The sequence below is a fragment of the Colias eurytheme genome, chromosome 15 (assembly GCF_061535395.1).
Source record: "Colias eurytheme isolate Ceu_HAF_F1 chromosome 15, ilColEury1 Martin Lab GWU primary, whole genome shotgun sequence".
NCBI lineage: Eukaryota > Metazoa > Arthropoda > Insecta > Lepidoptera > Pieridae > Colias > Colias eurytheme.
Genome location: NC_142994.1, coordinates 5,672,626 through 5,696,355, shown reverse-complemented (window position 1 = coordinate 5,696,355; position 23,730 = coordinate 5,672,626). Strand labels below are relative to the sequence as shown.

General features: G+C 31.4%; 1 protein-coding gene across 1 annotated transcript; it reads left to right on the top strand.

Moving 5' to 3' along the window:
• The first annotated feature begins 746 nt into the window (after window positions 1–746).
• Window positions 747–16,015, top strand: LOC149902310 (uncharacterized). Its single transcript, XM_090110549.1, has 4 exons — window positions 747–946; window positions 12,288–12,382; window positions 12,914–13,037; window positions 14,734–16,015. Exons 2-4 carry the CDS (start codon window positions 12,360–12,362, stop codon window positions 15,781–15,783), a joined length of 1,197 nt encoding a protein of 398 aa, XP_089966675.1. The 5' UTR covers window positions 747–946; window positions 12,288–12,359; the 3' UTR covers window positions 15,784–16,015.
• The last annotated feature ends 7,715 nt before the right edge of the window (window positions 16,016–23,730 follow it).

Below are 23,730 nucleotides of genomic sequence, written 5' to 3'. Positions count from 1 at the left end.
TAGTATATTTGGCTGACGGGATCAGTTTTCACTTATATAAACTCAATTTAATATTTCACTGATTAAACCTTGTGGTTAAAGTGAGTAAATAAATTGAAGGAAAATTATTTAAAGCATAAGGACGGAAACAATTTTGTAGGTTTTAGGTATGCTATTATAGGTACCTACCGCAATAACAATAGGTAAATGCTCAAAGTTCCTACCCACGTCTTTTAAAATAATAATCTCTACGTTGACTTTGACGTAGGTAGTAGTTACCTGAAATAGAAATGAATTTAATTATTTATGGGTGTTATGAGAGAAGTGTTTGCTAATAAAATTGATTTTATACTTCATATAAATTATATAATTGCGAATTGAATAGAATGGACACATATTTTGTTATATTTTTACTGTAAGTTTTATCACATATGGCTCAGAGTATTTAGGTAACTAAAGACACAGTATTTAACTAATTCAGGAGCCTATGGATTCATCTAAAAGCTATACCTATTTCTTTATGTCAATAAAGTTTTTATTTATTTATTATTTATATTGGAGACACAATGAATATTTAATGTGAATTTTAGGGCTTAACACATGTTTAATAGCACTAATTTGGGATTGTATGAGGCGACCCACTAGATGTATTGGAATAGTGCCGACTTAATAGAGCTCTGAGACAGATGAAGGCTTCCAACGTTGCGACTGCGCGAGAGAGCGAAACGCGAAGGCTGATACTGGGCTCTATCAGTCAACGGCCCGCATCTGAGCGAGTCACGCTAATCCATCCACAGGAGTCCTCCAGAATCTATCGTGTTCTGTGAATACACATCGCGGTTTCATACATTTTCATTAGTGTTAAGTGATATTTAGTGAATGGATTATTAAATGTTATGAATTATGTTTTCGTAATGACCGGTTCTTCATTCGAAGAAGTTTTGTGCCGTTGGGATTCAAAGTTTCGGTACGTGACGTTTCTTTTAAACTTTTTGCGCGTTGCTTTTGTTGTTTTCATTGAATTATAAATTAAAATATTCGATATTAAGTATATTTACGCTGTTATTTGCCAATTGTGATTGGAACTTTCAATTTTCAGTCTCCCGGGAGATGTGCGTGGATCAATTAGGTAATATGTATTAAGTAGAGTTCTAAGAATAAATGTATTGAAAATACAAATTTATCCAATAAATTCAGTGTATAATTGTGCTTTTTATAACGTGAATTACGTATAGGTATATATCGGAGATATTATAATAATTATGTTGTTTGAATTGCAGGTAGGTCACATACAAGATAATGTCAAACGTAACATATTATTATCTAGGGAAATATAAATCCATGCAAATGTAATGATACTCGGTTTTTGTAGGACTTTATACAGATTTGTTTAAACCCGATAATGGGGATTAAATTTCATATGATCGCTAATATACGAAATATATTTAGTATTTTTAAAATGGCTATGTATTTGATTATCAGCGTATTTATTAGCGATTAGCAAACCTTTCTAAACATACCTACCTACTTAAGATTAAGAAAAAATGGGTATTTATTTGGATTAGGTTTATATTGATATTATTATATTGTATTATTCATTCATATTTTGTATAGGACTTACCTATACAAAATATATATAGTATGTAATAGAAAATTATAATTAATTTTCTTTGAACAGTTAATCAATGTGCGGCCTCGTGATTTAACTTGATTAATATTCAATTCGAGTTTGTAGCAACAATAAAGTCGGCAATACTTTTGTTACATATCATAAAAGTTATATAATTTGCTATAGGTATTTGAAATTTTAAATTGCCCTATAACTTATAAGCAATGTAACTGACTTGATCTAAAATAAATTTGTTTGAATGATATTAAAAATTGATAAGATTTGAAGCACAAGCCGCTGGATTCAGGCCGCTGGTGATCGGTCGTTTTGGAAACCCCTGAAAGGCTGGAATGATGATGATGATGATGATGATGAAGCACAATTTGAAGTTACGTTTGAGAAGATGATCTTAAATGTTTCCAAACTAACAAGTTATTTAGAAATTTTTATATGCAAAAAGAATACAATTTCACGGGTTATTATGATGCAGAAAAATAATTTAGATAATTGAAAATATCAACATTTACTTAGTATTATGAAAATAAAGCTTTTACATTTTATGCAGCACTTACGTTGTGAGGTTAGTTTTATGTGTAGTACCTATATGTAGGTATCACTTGTAACATAATGGAAACTTGGAAAGTAAGGAAAACAGACGCAATGGAAAAATAGATGAATTTTATATTGACGACATTGTATTTATAGTAGAAATTGTGTTTATTTAGCTTTAGTCTACCAAACACTATCAACTTAACTAATTCAGTCGGACACCCGTTATTCATCATATAGGGCTGATTTTTCAATCCTTGGTTAAAACTTATTCGTCGAATAATGTAGAAAACTACCATTTTAAAAACGTATTCTAATTGCCCGTATTTGACAGTTTACGTGACATTTTAATATTATCGTGTAATACTTTATTGGACGGATAAGTTTTATCCAAGCATTGAAAAATCGGCCCTTAGTAGAATTGCATAGCTTTTTTTGATATTGAAAAGAATTCTACAGTATCTTGTTACGAATATTTTTATTTTGAATTCCTAGATCACGTAAATTGGTTGTTTCTTGGAAAACCAGTAAAAGGTTTTTTCGTTCATAATATCGAATATGAGTATTATGGTCATTATTATGAATATACATTATAATACATACCTGTGTAAAAAATTTAAAGATGTGCGCACTGAATTCATGATTGATTTTTGATACAATTTGTATTATTTTTATACATTACCCATTACATATATTACATATATTACATATATTGTAAAGCTTGCTTAAATGCACGAACGGATGACAAAATTTTTAAAATAGATAATAGGTGTAGATATATATGCAATAGCTCTGGAGATTATCATACACATTTATAAAAATGAATCGCAAAATGTGTTGGTAAGCGCATAACTCGAGAACGGCTGAACCGATTTCGATAATTCTTTTTTTATTATATTCCTTGAAGTACGAGGATGGTTTTTATGTAGAGAAAACGTAAATATGTACCACGAGCGAAGCCGGGGCGGACCGCTAGTTGAAAATAAAAACTCATTATCATATCAATGAGTGATTAGTATACATTTAACTATTTCCATATTTATAGTAAAGCTTCAGCGCCTACTATAATATGATTAAAGTATTAAATCCTCATTTTCTAACTACATTAATTATAATGTATATTATAATTGTTGTATCAGCTACAAATGCCGAAAATTACAAAAAAGTTGAGCAAAAGCGGGTCGTGACGTTGACTTATACGATGTGTCCGCCCTTTCGTTGCCTTTCGCGATTGTCGCTACCGTCGCTACTCATTCTCTTAAATTGTTACTCAAATTTATATTTGGGCCCTTTTCTTCACGAGCTCCGACAATTAAACATGGCCTAAGATCTTCATCTTTCCTAAAAGATTGCTCTTTTTCAAATATTATTTGAAAAGCTAGGAGGATAATAGGACTTAGAAACAATTTAAATAAAGAATTCGGGTAGAAGATATTTTGTAATGTTTGAATGAAATTATAATGAAAATATTAAGGACTACTGTGTTCAAACAAGGTAAAATCTTTTTAGTTAAAACATTATTACGCTTTTGTGCTCGAGCTTTGGCAATGAATTAGCATAATTAGGTATTAGCTCGAAAAACGTGTTTCTCGTTAAGGTGAAGCAATTTCTTTACAAAGGTACAAAGTCATACTTAATATAAGAATTACCGAAAGGTTATACGGGTGAACATCTAAAATTATTAACCTCACAATGAAATGCTTCAGACCTTTGTAATCATAATATGGACTCAAGGTTGGGTAAAATGATAATATAAGAAAAGTTAAGTACCTATACCTATTATTCGATGTTTGAACATTTCCAATCGGTTCTGTAGAATATCTACAGAAAAGCTTTTTGATAAAATATGCAAGTTATATCAGCTTTTGGAATATTTTACGCATAATAATTGCGTTGATTTATTCATCTACTGAATTTTATAAAGCAATAATTATTTATATTACCGGATGGCGTAGCATTTTATCGCTACAGATTTTCATAAAACGCCCGTAGCAATCATTTATCAGGTGTTGTGCCGTTGGGAGAAAACATTTTGCAAAACATTTATTTGTTTCTCTTGCAGAGATTTACATGTGGACGACACACATTAATCGCGTACTTAGTCCCGAGTGCAGAATTCAACTACGCAAAATATTCACGTAGTTTGCAACAGAAAACCACACCAAGTTTTTGTACCGTACTCATTAACCGGGATAGAAAATTCTTTCGACCATGATTTCGTAAACCCAAGCTCAATTAACGTCGGATGCAATTTGAACGCGATATATTTTAAATGCAGATTTTTTTACAAAAAAATTTCGTGATGACGCTTATTCTTGAAACTTTATACGGACTGTGAATACTCCTAATTAGTAATTGTGTTCTTTTGAACTGAATTTTTCCATTGTTGAGTTCTCGGTTAGTAAAATAAGTAATTGTTTAGGAATGTTGAATTTAGTATTATTTTTTATAAAATTTTAAAACAAATGACAAGTGTTAAAATAAAACTCACAGAATATAATTTCTACCTCAGGGTGGGAGATAGCCGAACGCTCTGGGCGGTCATCCGTGCATGATCAATGTGAACTTTTATAGATATTCAACCATGCACTTACTATTTTCACCTTTGAGATAAAAGAAAACTATTTCTAGTCCAAGGTCTTATAAGTTGTCGAATATTCTTGTTCTATTAGAATATGAGGATTGTTTTATTTTACCACTAGAATATGATCTGGTAACCTTTGTTTCATCTCTTTCGCTTTTGTACCTACACGTTTGGGGTTTTTTATTAGTTTCTTTGCTTGAAAACAATAACACAATCGATCGCTGTTTTTTTTTCAAGATTTTGTGATAAATTATGATTTGTATTGTGATCAAAAACATGTCTTTCTAAAAATGAAATAAGTGAATAAAACACCATTATTACGATTAATTAATGTAAGCAAGTGATTACATTAGTTTTTAACTAATGTAATCTGTAGATAATTCCAATATTATGTTAAATTTATTCGTTTTTCTTAAAAGAAAATTCAGTTTTTCTTAATGAAAATAGTTACGATTCGTAGTCCGTCAAAGCTCAATTTGTTTTTCATTATTTTTAAAAGAACAACAAACTTTTGAACTTGTACATGCTTTTGGCTCTGATTCCTGCAACTTTAGTTATGTATATATACATTTTTAGACTTCTATACGGGTTTATATTGAAGTAGAACCTACAAGACTTTTGTAAGGCTGTCGCAGTTCGTATGTAGGACTTTCCCGTACCTTACTCTTTCGCCCCCGCTATTGCCAAGGAGACGATAGTGAGTAGTCAAATAAACATAAAACATAAGGGTACCGTTACTTTTTCATACCCTATAATAATGTAATATGAGTGACTAGGAGCTCACTGACGATATTATCCTTGGAGCTTCGAAGTAAAGCCTGATAAATGCAAGTCGTACAGAGCACATATTAGGCCAAGCCTGAATGAATTTTATTATGATGATATTCTACGAATACTTTTCAATTTACTTTGATATATATGCATTTGGTTTGAGGTTATGTGTATTCTGTCATATAAATTTATTTAGGCAGCAGCTCCTATACGACTTATATGCGTTGGAAAAAAGTGCGTTACTTTTTGTATCTCATTTAAATATATAAACATAAAAACCAATCGTTTATAATCGTATTTTTTTTTCAATTTATATGTACTAATAAAAAAAACTATATCTAAATCCTATATTTGAAAATTGGTTTTCGATCGATCATGCAGGTCAGATTTCATATGGATTTTATATATTAATATTTAATTTATAAATGTCATTTGTTAATTTCTTCAACATCAAAACATCCTCAACCTCAACGATTGCAATCTGAAACTAAATTATTACTATTATGTGACAAAATTTAATATTATTATCATTAATCATTCTAAACGTTCAAACACAGCGTTCAAACAATTACGTTAACAAGATATCTATGTAGATCAAATAATTTCGAAGTGTTAATAATTAAATTTGATAATGGTTTATCTTGAGTAAAGAAGTTAATCTTCTTTAATCGACATTAAATATTCTTTGAATTACAATTTAAATTAGATTAAAGACAGTTTCCTTTCAGTTAATCTATATTCCTGATGCTTTACATCTACTAAGCCTTTTTGTACTAAGATTTTGGATAACTGCTAGGTTTTCCCTAAATTTATGAACAGTCGCTTGAAAGTTTACAATCAATGATTAAAAAGTTGTTGATTTTGAGAAAGCTTTTACTTTAAAAGTATTAAAAACGCAATATTTCAATCGTGATTAACGAGGAGCTTATAATAAAAATACAAGTAAATACGCGAGATTGGTCATAAAATTTTTTCAATATTTTTCTTTACAAGACCTACAATTGCATCCTCTATTATCTTTATGGGCAAAGTTGCGTTTTCAATTTCAATAGTTTTCATCGTAATATGAAATAAAAACTAAGCTGACGTTAAGGCAGTCCGCTTTCAACGTGGAATACGTGCAGGGCTTTTATTTTGTACTTGGGTATTGTACAAGAGCACAAGCTCGGACTCGCGGGCTGCACTGAATGTTAATCTTGTAAAAGAAGGTCTGTCTCTATTAAGGATTCACGTCGGCAAAAGTCCTTCGATTTTTTAATCCTTCCTGCTTTATATTTTTCTGTTAGAACTTATATTAAGATTATTTTTAGAATTTAATTTAATAAACCTGTGCACATAATATAAGTTTTAATATTTAAGTACATTATGATGAACACTACTCTACATGAACTGTCCCAAATCTTTTGGAGTTGGAAAAAATTTTTGGCCAACTTATTTCTACCTAAAAGACTGATTTTGATTGTAATACACATTTCTGTCTTTGTTGTCATGATATAAAGATTTATTTTTAACTCCAATTTTCATTATAATAAAACTGTTTTAAATTGATTTTCAACTTTAAGCAACTCATAAACTCGTGCGCGAAGTTCCTCGCTTCGGAAAGTCACAAGTCAAACATCGCAAATAGATTTAGGACGGTATTCTGTTCAGTAATTTAGTTGAATCAGTAAGAATTTTGCTAATTAGCTAAAGCGTGACTATGCCAAGTCTCTAACTTCGTGTTATGCGTCTTGAGCTACAAGGTAGCGACGTATTCATTAGATTAGCATTTTCTGACATTGTTTTCTTATAAAATCAAGTAAATTATTTATATAAAATTCCATCTTCACGTTACCATTTAGTATGCTATTTAATAATATCTATCATTTAATAATATCTACTTTTATGCTGAATTTATTTTGTTTAAATATAAATGGAACTACTTGAAATAAAAAAAAATACAGTAGCCTTTGAGTAAATACTCTGAAATCATTGGACCAGAATACATTTGTAGAAATTTTAATGCGTTCCTCGTATTTTCCGATGGAAGGTAAAAAAAAAATTGGAAAAGATTTACTGAAGGCTTTAATAAAATTAGGAAATGTTTTAAAAGCTTTTCGCGAACGGACGATAATAGGGAGGTTGTCATCCGGCGCGCCTCTGTCGGCGACAGTTTGGGAAGAGGATTTGTATGCCACTGAATGTCGACAATGCAAAGACAAAATTTTTCCACTTAACTTTCCTTTGCTATTCATCTGATATTGATTTATTTCCTTGACTTACTGCTTTCCAAAAATATACACACGTCTATTTTCGGTACTTCTCTCGTGCGACGTTCATTGTTATTTCAAGATAGTTATCTCTAGAAGCATTGAGTAAATAATAAACTAATTGGCTTATAAAACGAGTAGGTAGGTACATCTAAGGTCTATTGAGTTGTAGGTAGATACCTAATTCAATCCAATAGGGAAACAATACTTTTATATGTCTTAAATAATATTTATAATAAAATTCAATTCACTTCATAACTTCACACATAGTATTATATTAATTAATTTCTTATTTATTTAAACACTAAGGATTAAAATATAGCAATATTTCACAAAGCTCTATCAAAAGACTGAGCATTAAAGTTTAAATAACTTGAATAAGTAATGACAGAACTTCTAACAAGTGGTTATTTGCATATTGACGTTTTAAAAATATAAATTCGAAGCAACTAGTCTCGTATCCCTGTTCATTCCTCGCGGTCCAACCATTTCCTCCCGGGAAATTTCCGCTTTTCCGCTCCTAGCTGCTTCATACTTTTCTTAAAACACGAACGCTGAAGTTAAATTGTTGAAACAGAATTAAAACAATAATAATATTTTATTATTAAATTTTTCGTTACAAAGGTAATTGGATTTACTTTTGTCGGAATTGTTTTAAAAGCAATTTTTCATAAAAATATTTTTCGGAATCCGTTATTTTGTTTGGTGCATAGTGCTCCTAAAATTTAGAGTAACATTAAATCAAAATCACATAAAATATCGTCACACATGCACACACCTACATACATATATGTTGTATATCACTTATATTAGTTACGCAGTATTTATTGTTATTTTATATTTTCGAACTACAGCTATCGCAAACTAATTCCATGGATGGGCTGTGACTATAATCATAAATTACGAACTGGGCGAACCACTCCGACCCAACTTTGTTAAGTTTACTAATCTCTTGTTGTGCTAAAGTATGCCAGCCTGTTCTAATGCTGTGTGAAATATATGGTGTAAGCAATATGTTGTAAATGATTATGGAGAGACTGAAGTTATTTTATTAATATATTGTTATAATATGATCTACTAAATCGTTGAAGTTTTCGCACACTCGTAGAAGCGCTTAGATTCAAGGTTTATAGAAGAGGCTATATACATGTGGATAATATACATGTGGATAGGTATATATTATTTATATCATTGTGCTTTATGGGTATAAACTGGCTGTATAATAAAGCTTATTCAAGGAGTTATAATTGATGTGTGTAAATGTAAAAAAACACGTCCCTTCTGCATTTTTCACAAACATCGTATCGCTTTAGCCCTCTTAAATATTTAGTTGTAATTTTAAAGCATGACTAATTAATTATCTACAATTTTGAGATTTTTCTAAGTATTTTAAGGTGCACGATGTTATAACGAGGAAAAGTTGTAAGATTGCTTTTAGTAAAGTAGTTTCAAAACTGAATAATAAATCACCTACTTCAGAGAGAGTTACACTTAATGTAACTACATTATTAGTATACCTTGTGTCTCCTTTCAAGTGTAGCAAAGGTAATGTAGTCCGTTAATCTATTTCATACACGTAATTGAGTGTCATTTATTTACGTCTTCTTCACAGAGAGAAGCTACACGTATCATAATGTTTAATGATATTAACTGTTTGTTAGAGTAGCACAGTGTACATAAACCAGTTCGAACTTAGTGTTTGGTTTAGCAAATAGTGATAGCAATATTAGATACCTACTTAAGATTATGTATGAAAAGCTTTTTCACTGAATATTTTCGAACAATTATTTTATTCCATGACCACTTAAGATATAATCCGCTGAGAAAAATCAATACAAAATTTGTTTGTCAACATGTGGGGGCTTATCGTGATTCGTGACGTTATCCGGGTATTACGGGAACGAAGCCGTGGTTAATGCTAATTATTAGCTGCATCTTTATTTGTATATTTCATAAAATGTATTGACCGCAAAAGTAAATCTTTAAGAAATTGACACAAATTGCTAGCTATTTTGCCTATTTTATTCTTGAGAGTTATAAATCATGAATAGTTTATGATAAAAATCTTATATTTTGGTAATGAATAGGAGCACGCACAAGAATTCCTGCACCGTGCGGTCGATGATTGATTGCTCAGTCGGCGGAAACCAATTAAAGTTGTCCACTACACTGGATGTTATAAAATTTACCAAGATTAATTGGAAATACGACAAACAAGAAACGGTAGTTTCGATACGTTATACCCGCAGTTTCATTTCAGAGTATTTATACTGTATAATAAATATTACGGTCTTTTGGTAGGAAAACAAACAAAGTTATAGGTAGATACTCCTAAAATAAACTCGAAGACGTTGAATTACGAATGAAAATGAAAACGCAAGAGAAATATAACAAATTTAGTATTAGATTTTTTTTTGTAGCGGCAATGACATTGCAAATGGACCTAACGACCAAAGTTAAAAGTTCAATCGAACTTTTGATTAAAAGCACTACAGAATGTGTTAGCTTTAATTTTCGAATACAGAGTAATACATTCCATGTATTCTTATTAAACCAATATAATAAACACAGCTTACAATGCGGAGTTATTTTTTATATGAAAATATAAACATGGTCTGTATTAAATTACATTTTAATTTACCATTATAGACTTTATGTGCGTTCTTTAACAAATATTTGAGAGCTCTCTGAGTACAGAAAAATAACAACGGAAAGCGACAGCGAGATAATACAATTTTCGACAGAATCATTCCGTAATTAATAATTAACATATTTATAACCGTAAAGATCTATTCAAGCTTCGAAGTAATTAAAATTGAGATGAGATTTTACATGTATTAAGAGAGAGAGGCTCTATTATAAATTAAATTAATATCTTCACGTAGTCTATGGAAATACGTCTACACACTTTGTTGGTTAATTGCAAACTGGCGAATTCATTATGATAACTAGCTAACGGTATTTGCGTGAGTTAGGAAGCTTTTCAGTTTAATTTTTTTATGGAAATATAGCTTTCAAAAAACATTTGATTAGTAGCTAATAGGTATTATATCATATTACTAAGATAATAGTAATAATAAATACTTTATTTAGTATAATAATTATAACAATAATAGCAGTACATAACAAAGAAATAGAGTTCCTCTTTAAGTTAGTATGTACTTTAATAAGTGGTTTTCGGCTTATCGTTAATTTATTTATTAATACTTTCTCATGCAATTTGTGTATGGTTTAGTTTAAAAGCATGTGTCTCTCGCGGGCGGGCGTAATGGTGCTCGGGGGACGAATGAGATGAGGGAATCTCCACACAGCGTAAACGTACTCTTGCAATTTTAAGTTTTTGGCATTCGACTCCGGCATTATTCAAAGCGGTGTTTTGTATTTCAAGCCACTGCGACGTCTGCAGCCCATTATTTATATGTAGGCTTTCATTATAGCCCTTTTAATAATGTCGGTGTTTAAGTCCGCCTAGATGTTTTATGTAGCGACCTTTTTTACGTATTGTATAAGTAATAAGAACAAGGAACATAAAATGTCTAGTCTTGTACTTGTTTTGTTATTGCTTAGCGTGCTGTTAGTCTTATTGTAGTCTATAGGCTTCCTGTAATAATTGTAAAGCTTTTCACGAAACATAATAAAAAAGGCATAATGAGAAATTCATGGACGTTATCGTGATAAAAAAATAAAATCTATTATAGAAGTAAGTACAAAGTTGAATTGGACAGATAGATAGTTATATAAACTCATAGTTTAGTATTCTATTTATATAATACATACAGTCTAAACGATATTTTTATCGCCAATGAGACATCTAGTATCAGTGCTGCACGGCAGTCTTTTTCAATTTCCACTCAAATTACTGAGTATAATTGGATATGACTACATCGAAATGTCCTTTTTCTCTAGAGCAGTAGACTGTTAAATCGAAACCAGTTCAGTTGATATTAGAATGAAATTTGAAATTTCCCTAGTTACCAGGTGTTTGCAGAATTGTAATTCCTTCTTTTCCTATTAAAAGTTATCCGTGTAGTTGCTTAGCTAGTGCGCTGAGTTAAAACTGAAAGTTATTCTAAACGCAAACAATAAAACTTTTCACAGGACGGGTCACTGACTTGTACCGACTTTATATGTTAGCAAATAACCCTTACTCTACTTGCTTAACTTTAAACACGTTACATATTCACTCAATTTTGGCACTGCCAATTAATAGATACGTAGATATTATTGACAATAAATTAATTTAATAATTAATCAAACTCTTATAATATAATTACCGGTTAATGCTGATTTATACATATGGAAAATCGACGACTTTAAAATCGAACTTAGAAATAATTTTTATGAAGTATGTATTTTCTTGTTTTCTACTATTTATGAAATATGTTTATATTACAAACAATATTGCTGCCAATGATTTAAAATTTTACATGATTACCAAAGCTTGTTTGTTTCTAATTTCTATTAATGTATGAGTGATTTTGTTACACACAGAATGTCACAAACGAAAGATGAATTATAATGAAAACAATTTTGTATTTGTTCACAGGCCGGCTCGGTATGGGTAATGGGGCGTAGGTGAGGGCGCACGGCGGGCGCCGCGCTTGGCCTGCGCCCGCCCATGGCACCCACGCTATCCATCAGGTTAACTGACAGATTATTGCTATTATTCTCATCTTTATTACTGATTAAATTGTGTTTACTTTAAATTACGGATCTTGTAAGGTCAATGGTATCGTAATGGTTCGTTGTTATCATAAGATAGAATAGATATTGTTGTAATGCTTGGGATTTTAATGGTTCATTAAATGAAGTAAGGTACGATTATTTAGGTATTTTAGTGATAAGTATTTAAAAAATAGTAATAAAATATCTATAATGTAGAGCTAAAGGTAAAATGTAACAAAATAATAGAAAACAAATTGATATTGTGGTTAGAGAACTGATTGATGTTAGATGGATATCTGTATCACGATCCTGCGTAATTTCAACGATACTCAAACGATTTGAACGTTTGATGTTGACGATGGTGTGAAGTAAATTTGGGATCTAAACTTGGCTTTTTAATGCGTAAGATCTACCCACCATCAATCATTTCTATTTATAGTATAATAATATACATAATGTATTTCGAAGGTGACGATTTATCGTTGATGTTATTTGTATATGTTACAGGTGGGTCGTGCGTTGGACTATATTGGTGGCGTGGGCCTCCCTCGTGCCCGTCAACAACCAGGTGCTCGCTCCTACCCTGGTGCCGTCCTGTCCAACGCAATGCATCTGTCTTTCTCAATCCCAGGTTTATAGCTCAATATTATTAACAAACAAAAAACAGTATTTAAGTTTTTTTTATCTCTTATACTTCTAAATTCTTATATTTTTGGAGAGAATAGCCAGCTTACTAACTTACCGATGTAAATTAACAATCACAATGGATCTTGAACAAAACATCGTCCAAGTTCCATATTTATAGCGCTTTTCGAAAAATTACGGCTTCATTGATAAAACTTTCTGGCAATTATTAGGATTATTAAGATAATAAGAAAAGTTTGCTAAAATGTTCCATTTTCCTTCTACACCGACTAGATGATTATGGAATATATGTGGTTTCTTATAACTTATCACTATTCAATTATCTGTAAGTGGTTTAGCCTGAACTAGTCTTCTTATGAACATTAATAACAAAATGAGAATTAAAAACGATGAACGTACCAGGATTATCTCGTTTAATTTTCCACATCTCTACTTTTTTTACATATTAGATGTATTTCCCCAGATCCCATTTCACAGTTTCACAAAGTTCATTAGTCCACAAAAGTAACGTAAACAGTAATTAAAATTGTTGCAAGCAGGAAACTCGGTAAAATACTTTTCACCGTGTGAGAAAGATAAAGCCGATTAACGCGGAGGCCCCTCACGAGTCACTTTATACATTACACGGGAGCTTCTATCATTAGCGCCCAAGGGAAATTTTATTCTTATTGAATATAATTTTCCTTATAATGGATAACACCTGCTGTCCGGCAATAGAAATAAAAGCGTCCCTTCGAGCTCATTCTCCTGATGCTAAATGATGGTATTACGAAATATTTACTGAAGTAGAAGCGAATTGCCTAGTTACTTGTTGCCAAGTTAGCGACGCCATTGTACTAAAATTTCATATGTTTTCTTTATAAAATATATATCGGGGAACGTCCAATTGGATACTAATAAGTAATAACATATTAATATCATGTAATATCCATTATTGAGTGGGTTATTATATATGACATATCGATGTAACAGCTATCGTTTTGATTAATAGAAAACTAGTGGCTATTTTGTTAGTGTAGTTATTATTATTAATAATTTTATTAATTAATTATCTGGCACACGAATGGAATACAAAACAAAACTTGTTAAAATGAGTATTTGCGTTTAATCAATGCTGTATGTAAACGGAATCGATTTCGATTTTGGTGTCGGGTTATTTGTAAAGATTAAGTTTGGAACAATTCAATCACAATATGGGTGAGGGTGTGTGCGTGGGGAGAGGATTAATTTTATTGACAAAATAAACAATGGCAATTGTGCCGCGAGTCATTAATCGATACGTTAGTGCACGGATTCATAATGACATTTATGGACATAAATAAATTAATATTATTATATGTTAATAATAAATATACAATATCACAGTTAATGATAAACAATAATCACAGGGATCATATATCCTATAAATCCTGTAAAGGGACAATTAGTCGAATTTGAGAATTGTTTTTCGAAAAAACATTTGGACCGTTTCACATCAATACTTCATCTAAAACATTACTTAAAAACTCAATTATAAGAAATGAGAAGAGAATGTACAGAATTCATTACCTATTTACCATCTTTTATATACCATTTTTTATCACGTAACTACAAAGATTATGATGCTACAGAGCAGCGAGACTTTGAATTGTAAATAAAACTATAAATTGTTCTAGGATGTGTATCTTTTCTTTGTATTGCAGGTCGTGTGCAACAGTGCAAGTTTGCGAGGCGTGCCGTCAGCGTTAAGTCCCAATGTAATGCAGTTATCACTGTCGAGGGCTGATCTTCGCGTGCTACGGTCCGATGCATTCGCGCATCTCAGGCAACTCCGCCGCCTGTCTCTCGACGCCTGCAACCTGACGCGCATACGCCCTTTCGCCTTCCGAGGCCTGCCCCGCTTGGATGAGCTCTACATACAACACACGCCACTCGCTACGGTGGACGCGTTCGCCTTCGCTGCGCTCCAGAATATATCATCAATCGTCCTCTCGCATAATCGAATAGCGCAAATCGAAGGCTATGCATTCGCCGGAACCAATTTTATAAAACTTATCTCGCTAAGGAATAATCCCATAAAACGGATATTGGCTCATGCTTTTTCTGGTCTAAATGATGTCTCTCAAATAGAATTACCGTCTGGTATAAAGTCCATCGAGCCGAAGGCTTTCTTCGGTTTAGAAGGCGTCGGTGTGCTGGAACTAGCTTACATGGATTTACCGGCACTGATGCCGGATACGTTCTTTGGATTAACCCGCGTCGGTCGACTGGCTTTACGGGAATCCGATCTGGGAGTTATACGCGTAGGCGCCTTTGATGGTTTGCGGCGTGTGGATATTTTAGAAATGTGTAATAACAAAATCGATGGTATCGAGGAGCTTTCTTTAATACAGAATAATAGTGTCCATACTTTTAAAATGACTGGAAATCATATGCTCGAATCGCCCGAAGCGGTCGTCCTGGAGGTGGAAAATATTATAATACGCGGCAATCATTTGCCATGCGAGTGCGGCCGAGATCCACTGGCGAACCAGTTGGCTTTGACTGCCGACTTTGCAGAAGAGAACTTGTGTATATCTCCATTGAAAGTGCGGGGCCGGAGCTTGGCGAGCGCGGCGGGGTCGGCGTGCCGCGGGGAAGGCGGCGGCAGCGCGCGCGCCCGGGCGGCCGCCGGAGCCAGCCCCGTGGGGGACGCCCTAGAGCACTCTCTCGCGCTAACTATTGTGTCGATCGCTTTCCTTGCAAACAGCTAACCGCCTGTGGTGTTCAATATTGTATCTGTAAATATTGTATAATATGTGAGAGTGTAATGCGAAATTTTACATTGAATGGGTCCGTTCATTTAGTATACGTTGGACCATAAAACGTTTGCCTTTGGAATACTTGTTTTATTAACTCCATTTGTACGAGTTGTTTTATTTTAACTGCTTTATGTAAAATAATATATTCGACTGTTATGCATCTTCAACGATCCACATGAATGTAATAAAGATATTAAGAATAATAAATCTGTTTCATTATACTTCTTTTTCTTTTATTTCTATTGAACATGTAATCATTTATGCTAAAAGTATGTATAAAATTAGCAACATTTCATTTACCACTAAATATAAAGATAAGAAATTCAGTCAGTTGGTTAAATACAATGAAATAATTTTCATGGTTATATTTTAGTAGAACAGTTTAAAAATTAATGAAAGTACGAAAATAGCTGTATCTGTATTTCTAGGCAATTAGCAGACGACATCAGATAGGGCTGAGTAATGCTGCCCTGTCGGACGGAACCACTGACTGTAGCGTTCTGACTTGAGATATACCGTTTATTCTTAGATTGTGCACTGCAAACATTACTTATACATTTATTTTGGACTATTTATTTTAATTTAATAGGCGGAACTTGAGCGGAACGCCAAGTATTCGAATAATAAAACATCTCCAGCTATTGATATATAATCGGGTTTTCATTATTATTATTATAAAATAAGTAACAGATATGATTTTAATGGGTCTTTTGAGAGGTCAATAATGATGAAGCTGCATAAGTCCATCTACTCAACTGTTTCATAAAACGGATTATTTTGTGCGATGCTATTTAATGCAATTGGGCTGCATTACCGTGACTCGAGACGACTTTATACAAGTGCTCTTGTACGAGATTTATTTTATGATATTTTTGTATAATGAAATTATATGAAACGGATTTAAATTGCTGAAAAGATATTAATGAAACTCAAACATCGCATCCGTATTTTTAATTTAATAACTTTTTTAATCGTATAAAATTGTGAAGCTATATTTTCAGTTGCAGGATACGTATAAACTTGCAGCTTGTTGAAAATTACACCTAAAGACAAAGTTTCTGATTCTGTTGTTTAATTTATTAAAAAAATTGGAAAATAAATATATGTTATTTACATTATTAAATTTAACACAATATTTTTCCTTACATATAATAATATGTACGCCGCATGCTCAACATTCACACATGGTAAAACCGCACGTCACGCACCACTCATTAGCGAGATATCGATCGGATTCACCACTTAGCACTCGCCTGCACAAATTCCCTTAAATGTTGAACCAACGCAAATCGAATACTCATCCTGCCAATTTCAGCTACTCCTAATTATTTCAGCTTTCAAGTTCGGGCGTGTCAAAAATTCAGTCTTCATTGTAATATTCTATATTTAGACCGACAAATTGTAAGCTTTTAATATAACGTGTGAAAATTGTATCGCAGTTGTTTACGACGAGGTGTACCTATATATCAACAGAATAAAGCAATTACCAGGCAAATGGCTGGTATGTCTGACTGCTAACTTACAAACTACAAAGGAGTTCATAATTCCGAAAACACATATCAACTACATCAGCGAGATTTCAAAGTGTGATAGAAAGTTGCAGCATCACGTTCGAGTTTGAAAAGAGCTTCGGTTTGTGGGACATCCTTTGAAAGTAGGTAGTTAGCAGAATGAACCGTACTAATGATCTCAGTCCCTTGCACCTGACGGTTTTGATTCGAAACGTTAAGAGTAAATAAAAGGAAATAGCGCTGTCAAGACTCTTTCAGGTTTATTGTAGGTACGAACACGAAGCACGTTGACACTTTATTAACGCTGCGCTAAAACATCATCGTGTTTACGCGTCACAAAGTTGACTGCAATTCACGCTTCAAAAGTTGCAGTAAGATTGGAACGTATAATTTTCACACTAATGCTAAATCGGGTTTGTATTTATTAAAATATAAAAAATAATGGGAAAGTTTGGAACTACACAATGGAATGAATGAATTAAAAAAGAAATAAAATGCACGTAAATCCTGTATTATTGGCAGAGCTGTGTACAGTGTACATACATAGATTTGATACTAACAATTAAAGCTTAATTATCTTTATAGTCGTAGTCGATTCTTGGTTGCAATTGCAATTGACAGGTATATTATAAAAATTTCTACAAGCACCCTTCTCGAAGTTTCCTTTATTGAAGAAAGATCTTTGTATTTTTTCTATTCATTAAATACTTTACGTTTAAATGAAATAAAATAATTATTTTTTAATATCATAGAGCTATTGTGAAAATAGCGCTATTTATAAATTATTATAATAAAACCTACTGCCAATAGTTTGAGTGCTCTATTACGTAGTTTGGCCTGGTTACGAATTGAAACTGTATAAAATAAAATCAGGTGCTTTTAATAAAATTAAATTGAGGTAATTTTAAACATGGCGTAACTAAAAAATTTGCGTATCTTGCGCTGTAGGAACCTAAATCTCTGATGTTTCTTAAAATTACATGATTTTATTACAAGCGTCGATATTATTCAAATATTAATATTCAATGGTTTACATTTTAGTGTTTAAAAGTTTTTTTAACATTAAAAGTTATGAACTTAAACAAAATTATAAAGAATGTTGATTTTATTATCGCATAAAATATGTAATATATTTTTGAAAGGCGCTGTTTATATTATGAATTATTAATGACGAGTTTTAAACTTAACGACAACTGAACCTGTAGGTTGTAATAAAGAATTACTAATTAACGTGTAAACAATCACGGTTCTTTCGGCGTGTCACATAAAATGTTTACTGTTTCTGTATTTAAATTGTAAAGGTGAATTTGTTTTTATCCCGGCGTAAACGAATTTATTATTGCCGAGTACTGCACTCATCCATTCCCCCGTAAGCCACGCATACGTGACGTCACGGGCTCTTGTGATGCACTGAGTGACATAATTTATCGCTCATTGGGATGACGACCTCGATTTTCTGAATGAATCTTGATTATAAATAAGTTGAATTGAATTTTAACGTAGGTAAAAATAGGTATATTTTATAAAAGCACGCCGAATGAAATGCCCAGATTAAATTGTTAATGATGCTATTCTTACGTGCCCTTGGTAGAGTCGGGGAAGGTTGCAAACTTGCATTAATGTCGATTAATTTCTGCAATAGCGTAAAGAAAATTGTAATGATAGCTTTGTTCCTGTATATGTAAATCATACAATATGAATACAAAAATATAAAAAAAAATGTCGTAGATTTTAGATTGAACAGACAGGAAAAAAAAGCAACGCCTTATACTTTACGACCCATAGTTTAGTGATTGATAGTATTATAATAGATCCGTCCAGGGAAGCAAGTTAGGAAACTAGCTTCAATAGATAAACATACTCTTTATGCTGCATCTGAAGTAATTATCTTCCATGAGTTTAATTTTAATACTATATTAGTACAAGGCTAATCAATTTCGTGCAAAAGCATTGCTCCACTTTTAACTTCAAAGGTTTTCCAAGTATAGCAAATTGCTAAAGGACAATTTAGTTTAGTTGTTTTATTTGAGCATTTTAAAGGTATGGCTTATAGCGTATACTGAAACTAGTACTATAATTATATAACATATCTAATGGATGTTAAGGTTAATAGTTGTTGTTAAAAACTATAAGCATAACAAATTGATAACCTCAGTCATTTTTATAAAGTTAGATTAGGTTAGCTTCTACGCTTATTGTAGTTAATTTGAACATGTTTTAATAATGTGATGTATACATAATATTATATACCTACTTACATAAGGATGTATCTTTCATTTTTATTTATAAAAGTAAAGGTTATAAATGAAAAAAAAACACTCTTAATAAAAGGCAGAGAATGATAATAATTTTCATCATTTTGATGTGCACGTAACTGTTTTTACCATAATGATACTTATTCAAATTACCTTTAATATATTATGCCAAATACCTATGTGTTTATTCCAACATTAAATTCGTGGAATTTGAGTTTTACTGATCATAACATTTTATTTACACGAGCTTTAAAAAGATGTGTTTTATTTAGAAGAAGAATATATGTAAATCTAAAAAGTTAAAAGTTACCTATATTGAAAAATAATATAATATTATGCCACGTATATGTAGGTACGTTACCACATCGATTACTTATTAATGATTTAATTAAAGTGAAAATATATCGTTTATTTGTTTCTAGTTGAGTGTTTCTTTTCTATTTAAACAAACGAAAATCAATGTAGATACGTTTTTCTAATACATAGTAGTTTCAGGTTTACATAATATAAATACCCTTCTAGAACCTACAAAATATAAGAAAAACGTTGGTATAGCGACTTCTGTGCAATGTTAACTTATGTTAATAAAAGTAAATGAATATGAATACTTACATACAAACAGTATGTTTGTATGTGTTTATCTATCACATTAAATTTATCAACTACAGTTATAGTAATAAACAAAAGGAAGATTTAGAAATGCCTAAATCTACCAATTACATTATGTGATGGAAGTGCTTTATTGTAAAACAAAGGATAAAAATGTTTGCTAAAATATTGAAGTTCTGCATGTGAAGCCATAAATAATATTTTGCTTTAAAAATTCACATTCTGTTTTCCAACAGCGCAGCTAAGTGCAATTAAAAAGCGATTCGCATATTTATGACGTCACAATAGATCACTTCTATAAAATTTTTGGTTTATAAAGTTCATAAAATATTTATATATTCATATCACGTAGGAATATAGTGCAAACGTAGGAAAAAGCTTTTTTTTTCAGTTCTTTAAAAGAAATCGTAAGGCTAGCTTTTAATGGATACCTACATAGTTTCTCATGAATGCAAATAACCCTTGTTAAAAATTTCAACTAATTCTTATTTTACATTATTTGTACCAATTATAGAATTTAATGAAAATAAAACCCTAGAGAGGTCGAATGTTACTTATTAACGTTACAGGTTATGATCATTGTTATATGCTTCATTTATTAAAAAATACAAACTTCAGACAAGATGTTAAAGTAATTTAAAAATATACGATGAATAGTGAAAATAGAATTACTAGATACAGAATATTATCATAAATATAACAACCCATGTAACTAAATAATTAAAAACTCTTTAAAAATAAACTAATAAACTTCTAGGAATAAAGAACATAAAATCCAATATGACTTTATCAACGACGACATAATATACTTTTAATTTATATTATATAATGTTTAATATAATTTAAGGTCAATACAAATTGTTTTATATCAAGGAAAATACTAATGCCCATACTTTGAAATGTTTACGGATACTATAATTTTAATATGATGAAAAACTTGCGTGGGTGTATAATCTGGAAATTTTGCGTAGGTTACACGGAAAGGTATGAACGAAGTGCTTAATTAGAATAAATTAATCTGATTTTAAGAGAATAAGATTTCTCATGAAATATTATTCTATATACTTTTGTCCCTAAAATATATTCTTTGTATAAAAAGTCTAGGAAAAGTACGTGGCTTATAGATCGATCTTCCAAATAACAAAGCAACAATAGATGGTAAGTACTACGATGAAAAGACTCATGAGCTTGCCGAATAGTAAAAACGAAAAGGATTAAAATCGTACATGTGCTTGATTCCCGGGCTGTTCCTTTTGTATTGTTCTCCACAATCAAATATAATTTCAAGCAGTGTTCTTTCATGAATTGAAATCAAATATGTTTCTAAAGATTCTACGTTACAGGCACTCTTTTGTTCAAATTATGTATTAGTTGTCAATACGATACTTTCCCCATAAAGCGTTAAATATTTTATTGAAATCTCTTCTTTATATAGAGCCTTATGATCTAAGGATAGAGCAAATACTAATACATTTTACTATTTTTTAAGCCGCTTAGTTTCTTGCGCTGTTCATATTATGTACTTATGTAATATTTTTATATCGGTTTTTGTAAATATTACATACTTACCCTTATAAATAACCCGTTTTCGCAGATTCACGTTTGATTATAACGTTCTTTTGAAAAGCAAAAGTATACTTGAGAAGATATACTTACGACGCCTGCATTTATTTTGATGTCCTAGTTCGTACATTTTGGCTAATATATATTTTTTTGCCATGCATAATATCAAGAATCTATACAAAACATTATTACAGAATATAAACAAATAATAAGTAAAGATAATTCCGTACAACGAGGTATTGAATTTGCGGCTTGCGAACTCATTTTTATTTAAGATCCTTTGGGATCTGTGTTTGTCGATATCAAAAGGAATTACGTTTTTTGTTTCTATTAGCTTACCGATTTTGTTAGCGACTTGGTATTCATAACACAATGGTGAAACGAATCTTTCTTTTTTGTATCATTTTTAAATTGACAAATTAACTTGTTTTAGATATTATATATAATTGGCACAATGTTGGTAGGTAGGTACTAGAGAAATGTATCATATTGTTTTATTTAATTAATTTATTTTATAAATTTGGTTCAGCTTATGAAGATGCCATACACGTTAGGGTCTACCGTACAGGTACCTGGTTACCTGACGTGTGTGGAGACGTTCAGGTATAACGAATTTCGAAATAATTGATTTTCGTCTTGCTCCGTCGCCTGTACAGCTTCAAAAAACTGCACAGATATACTCCCACACACGTTACGCTGTACCTGTGCTGGTGAACCTGTGTGGACCCACCTAATTTATATATGTATTTCTATTATAATTTATAGTATATAACTACATTATGTACTCATATTTATCACTAGTTTAACATATTCCTAAATAAACTAACCTAAATATATTCGAAATATTTATATTCAACAGATATGAAATTCCAATCTTAAGGGTATTTGAGGAAAAATTGCAAATAATTTTACGGCTTGCCCGAACTTTTATTTGGTAATACCCAAGAGCAATTTATACTTTGTTTACAAATAAACTTTATTTAGAAATCGCAAAAGAAAAAGCCTTTATTTGAGAAAGGATAGGTAAGTAAATCGATTTATGTAAAACAGATCGGTCTTTTTATATGTAAATTCTCGTTGATTTCACAAAGATTGAATTGGTGTTGTCGAGAAGTTGAAAATATTGGTTACAGAATGAATTCTGCTGCAAATGCAAAAATATATCTTCACAGTTCAAATTCAAGTTTTCTGGTACAAGGTTTTCATCAAGTGCTGTTGGCTTAAATTGCAGTTTGTCCGTTTTGCTTTTTTTCCGTTATCATTTGCTAGAATGATCGATGATACCTTCATATTACATTGTAAAATAAAACAAAAGATTCCCCGATTCCAATATCTATTCTGTGCATTTTGTATACCTAATATAATTGAGTTATATTATTATATTCAATGATGAATTACTATTTGTGTTAAATTGTGCGTATAGGGTGTTGAAGCGGATGTGTTACCTGACGCTCGGTTACCAATTTCAGTCATAAGTGTCCGTAATGATCAGTTAACATTATCTTTGAATTATTAACATATATGTAATAGTATAATGCACAAAGCTCGCACACACAAATATACTAAACATGTTATTAAATTACTGGACTTACCTAAAGGCACATTACGTGTTTCAATTTTTAAACAACAAAATATTGGTATGTTACTCTGTATAGTGTACACATAACTATTAATCTTATATCTAATATAATGCGAAATAGAAATGTAATTAATTATTAATTAACTGTCTCTAATATGTTTCCTTTTTAATAAAATTAGTAAATCAATACATATCTTGAAAGTAAAGTTACGAGGTTTGTTTGAATTACTCGCTCTTATCAAACATGATTTACTATAATTTCGCAGCAGTAGATCAAGAAATTGAAACCGGATGATTAAATCCACATGACCTACTTGTTCGAGCATTGAAGTTTAGGTACCTACTATATGGATAAAATTGGAAAATTCAATTTTATAAGACA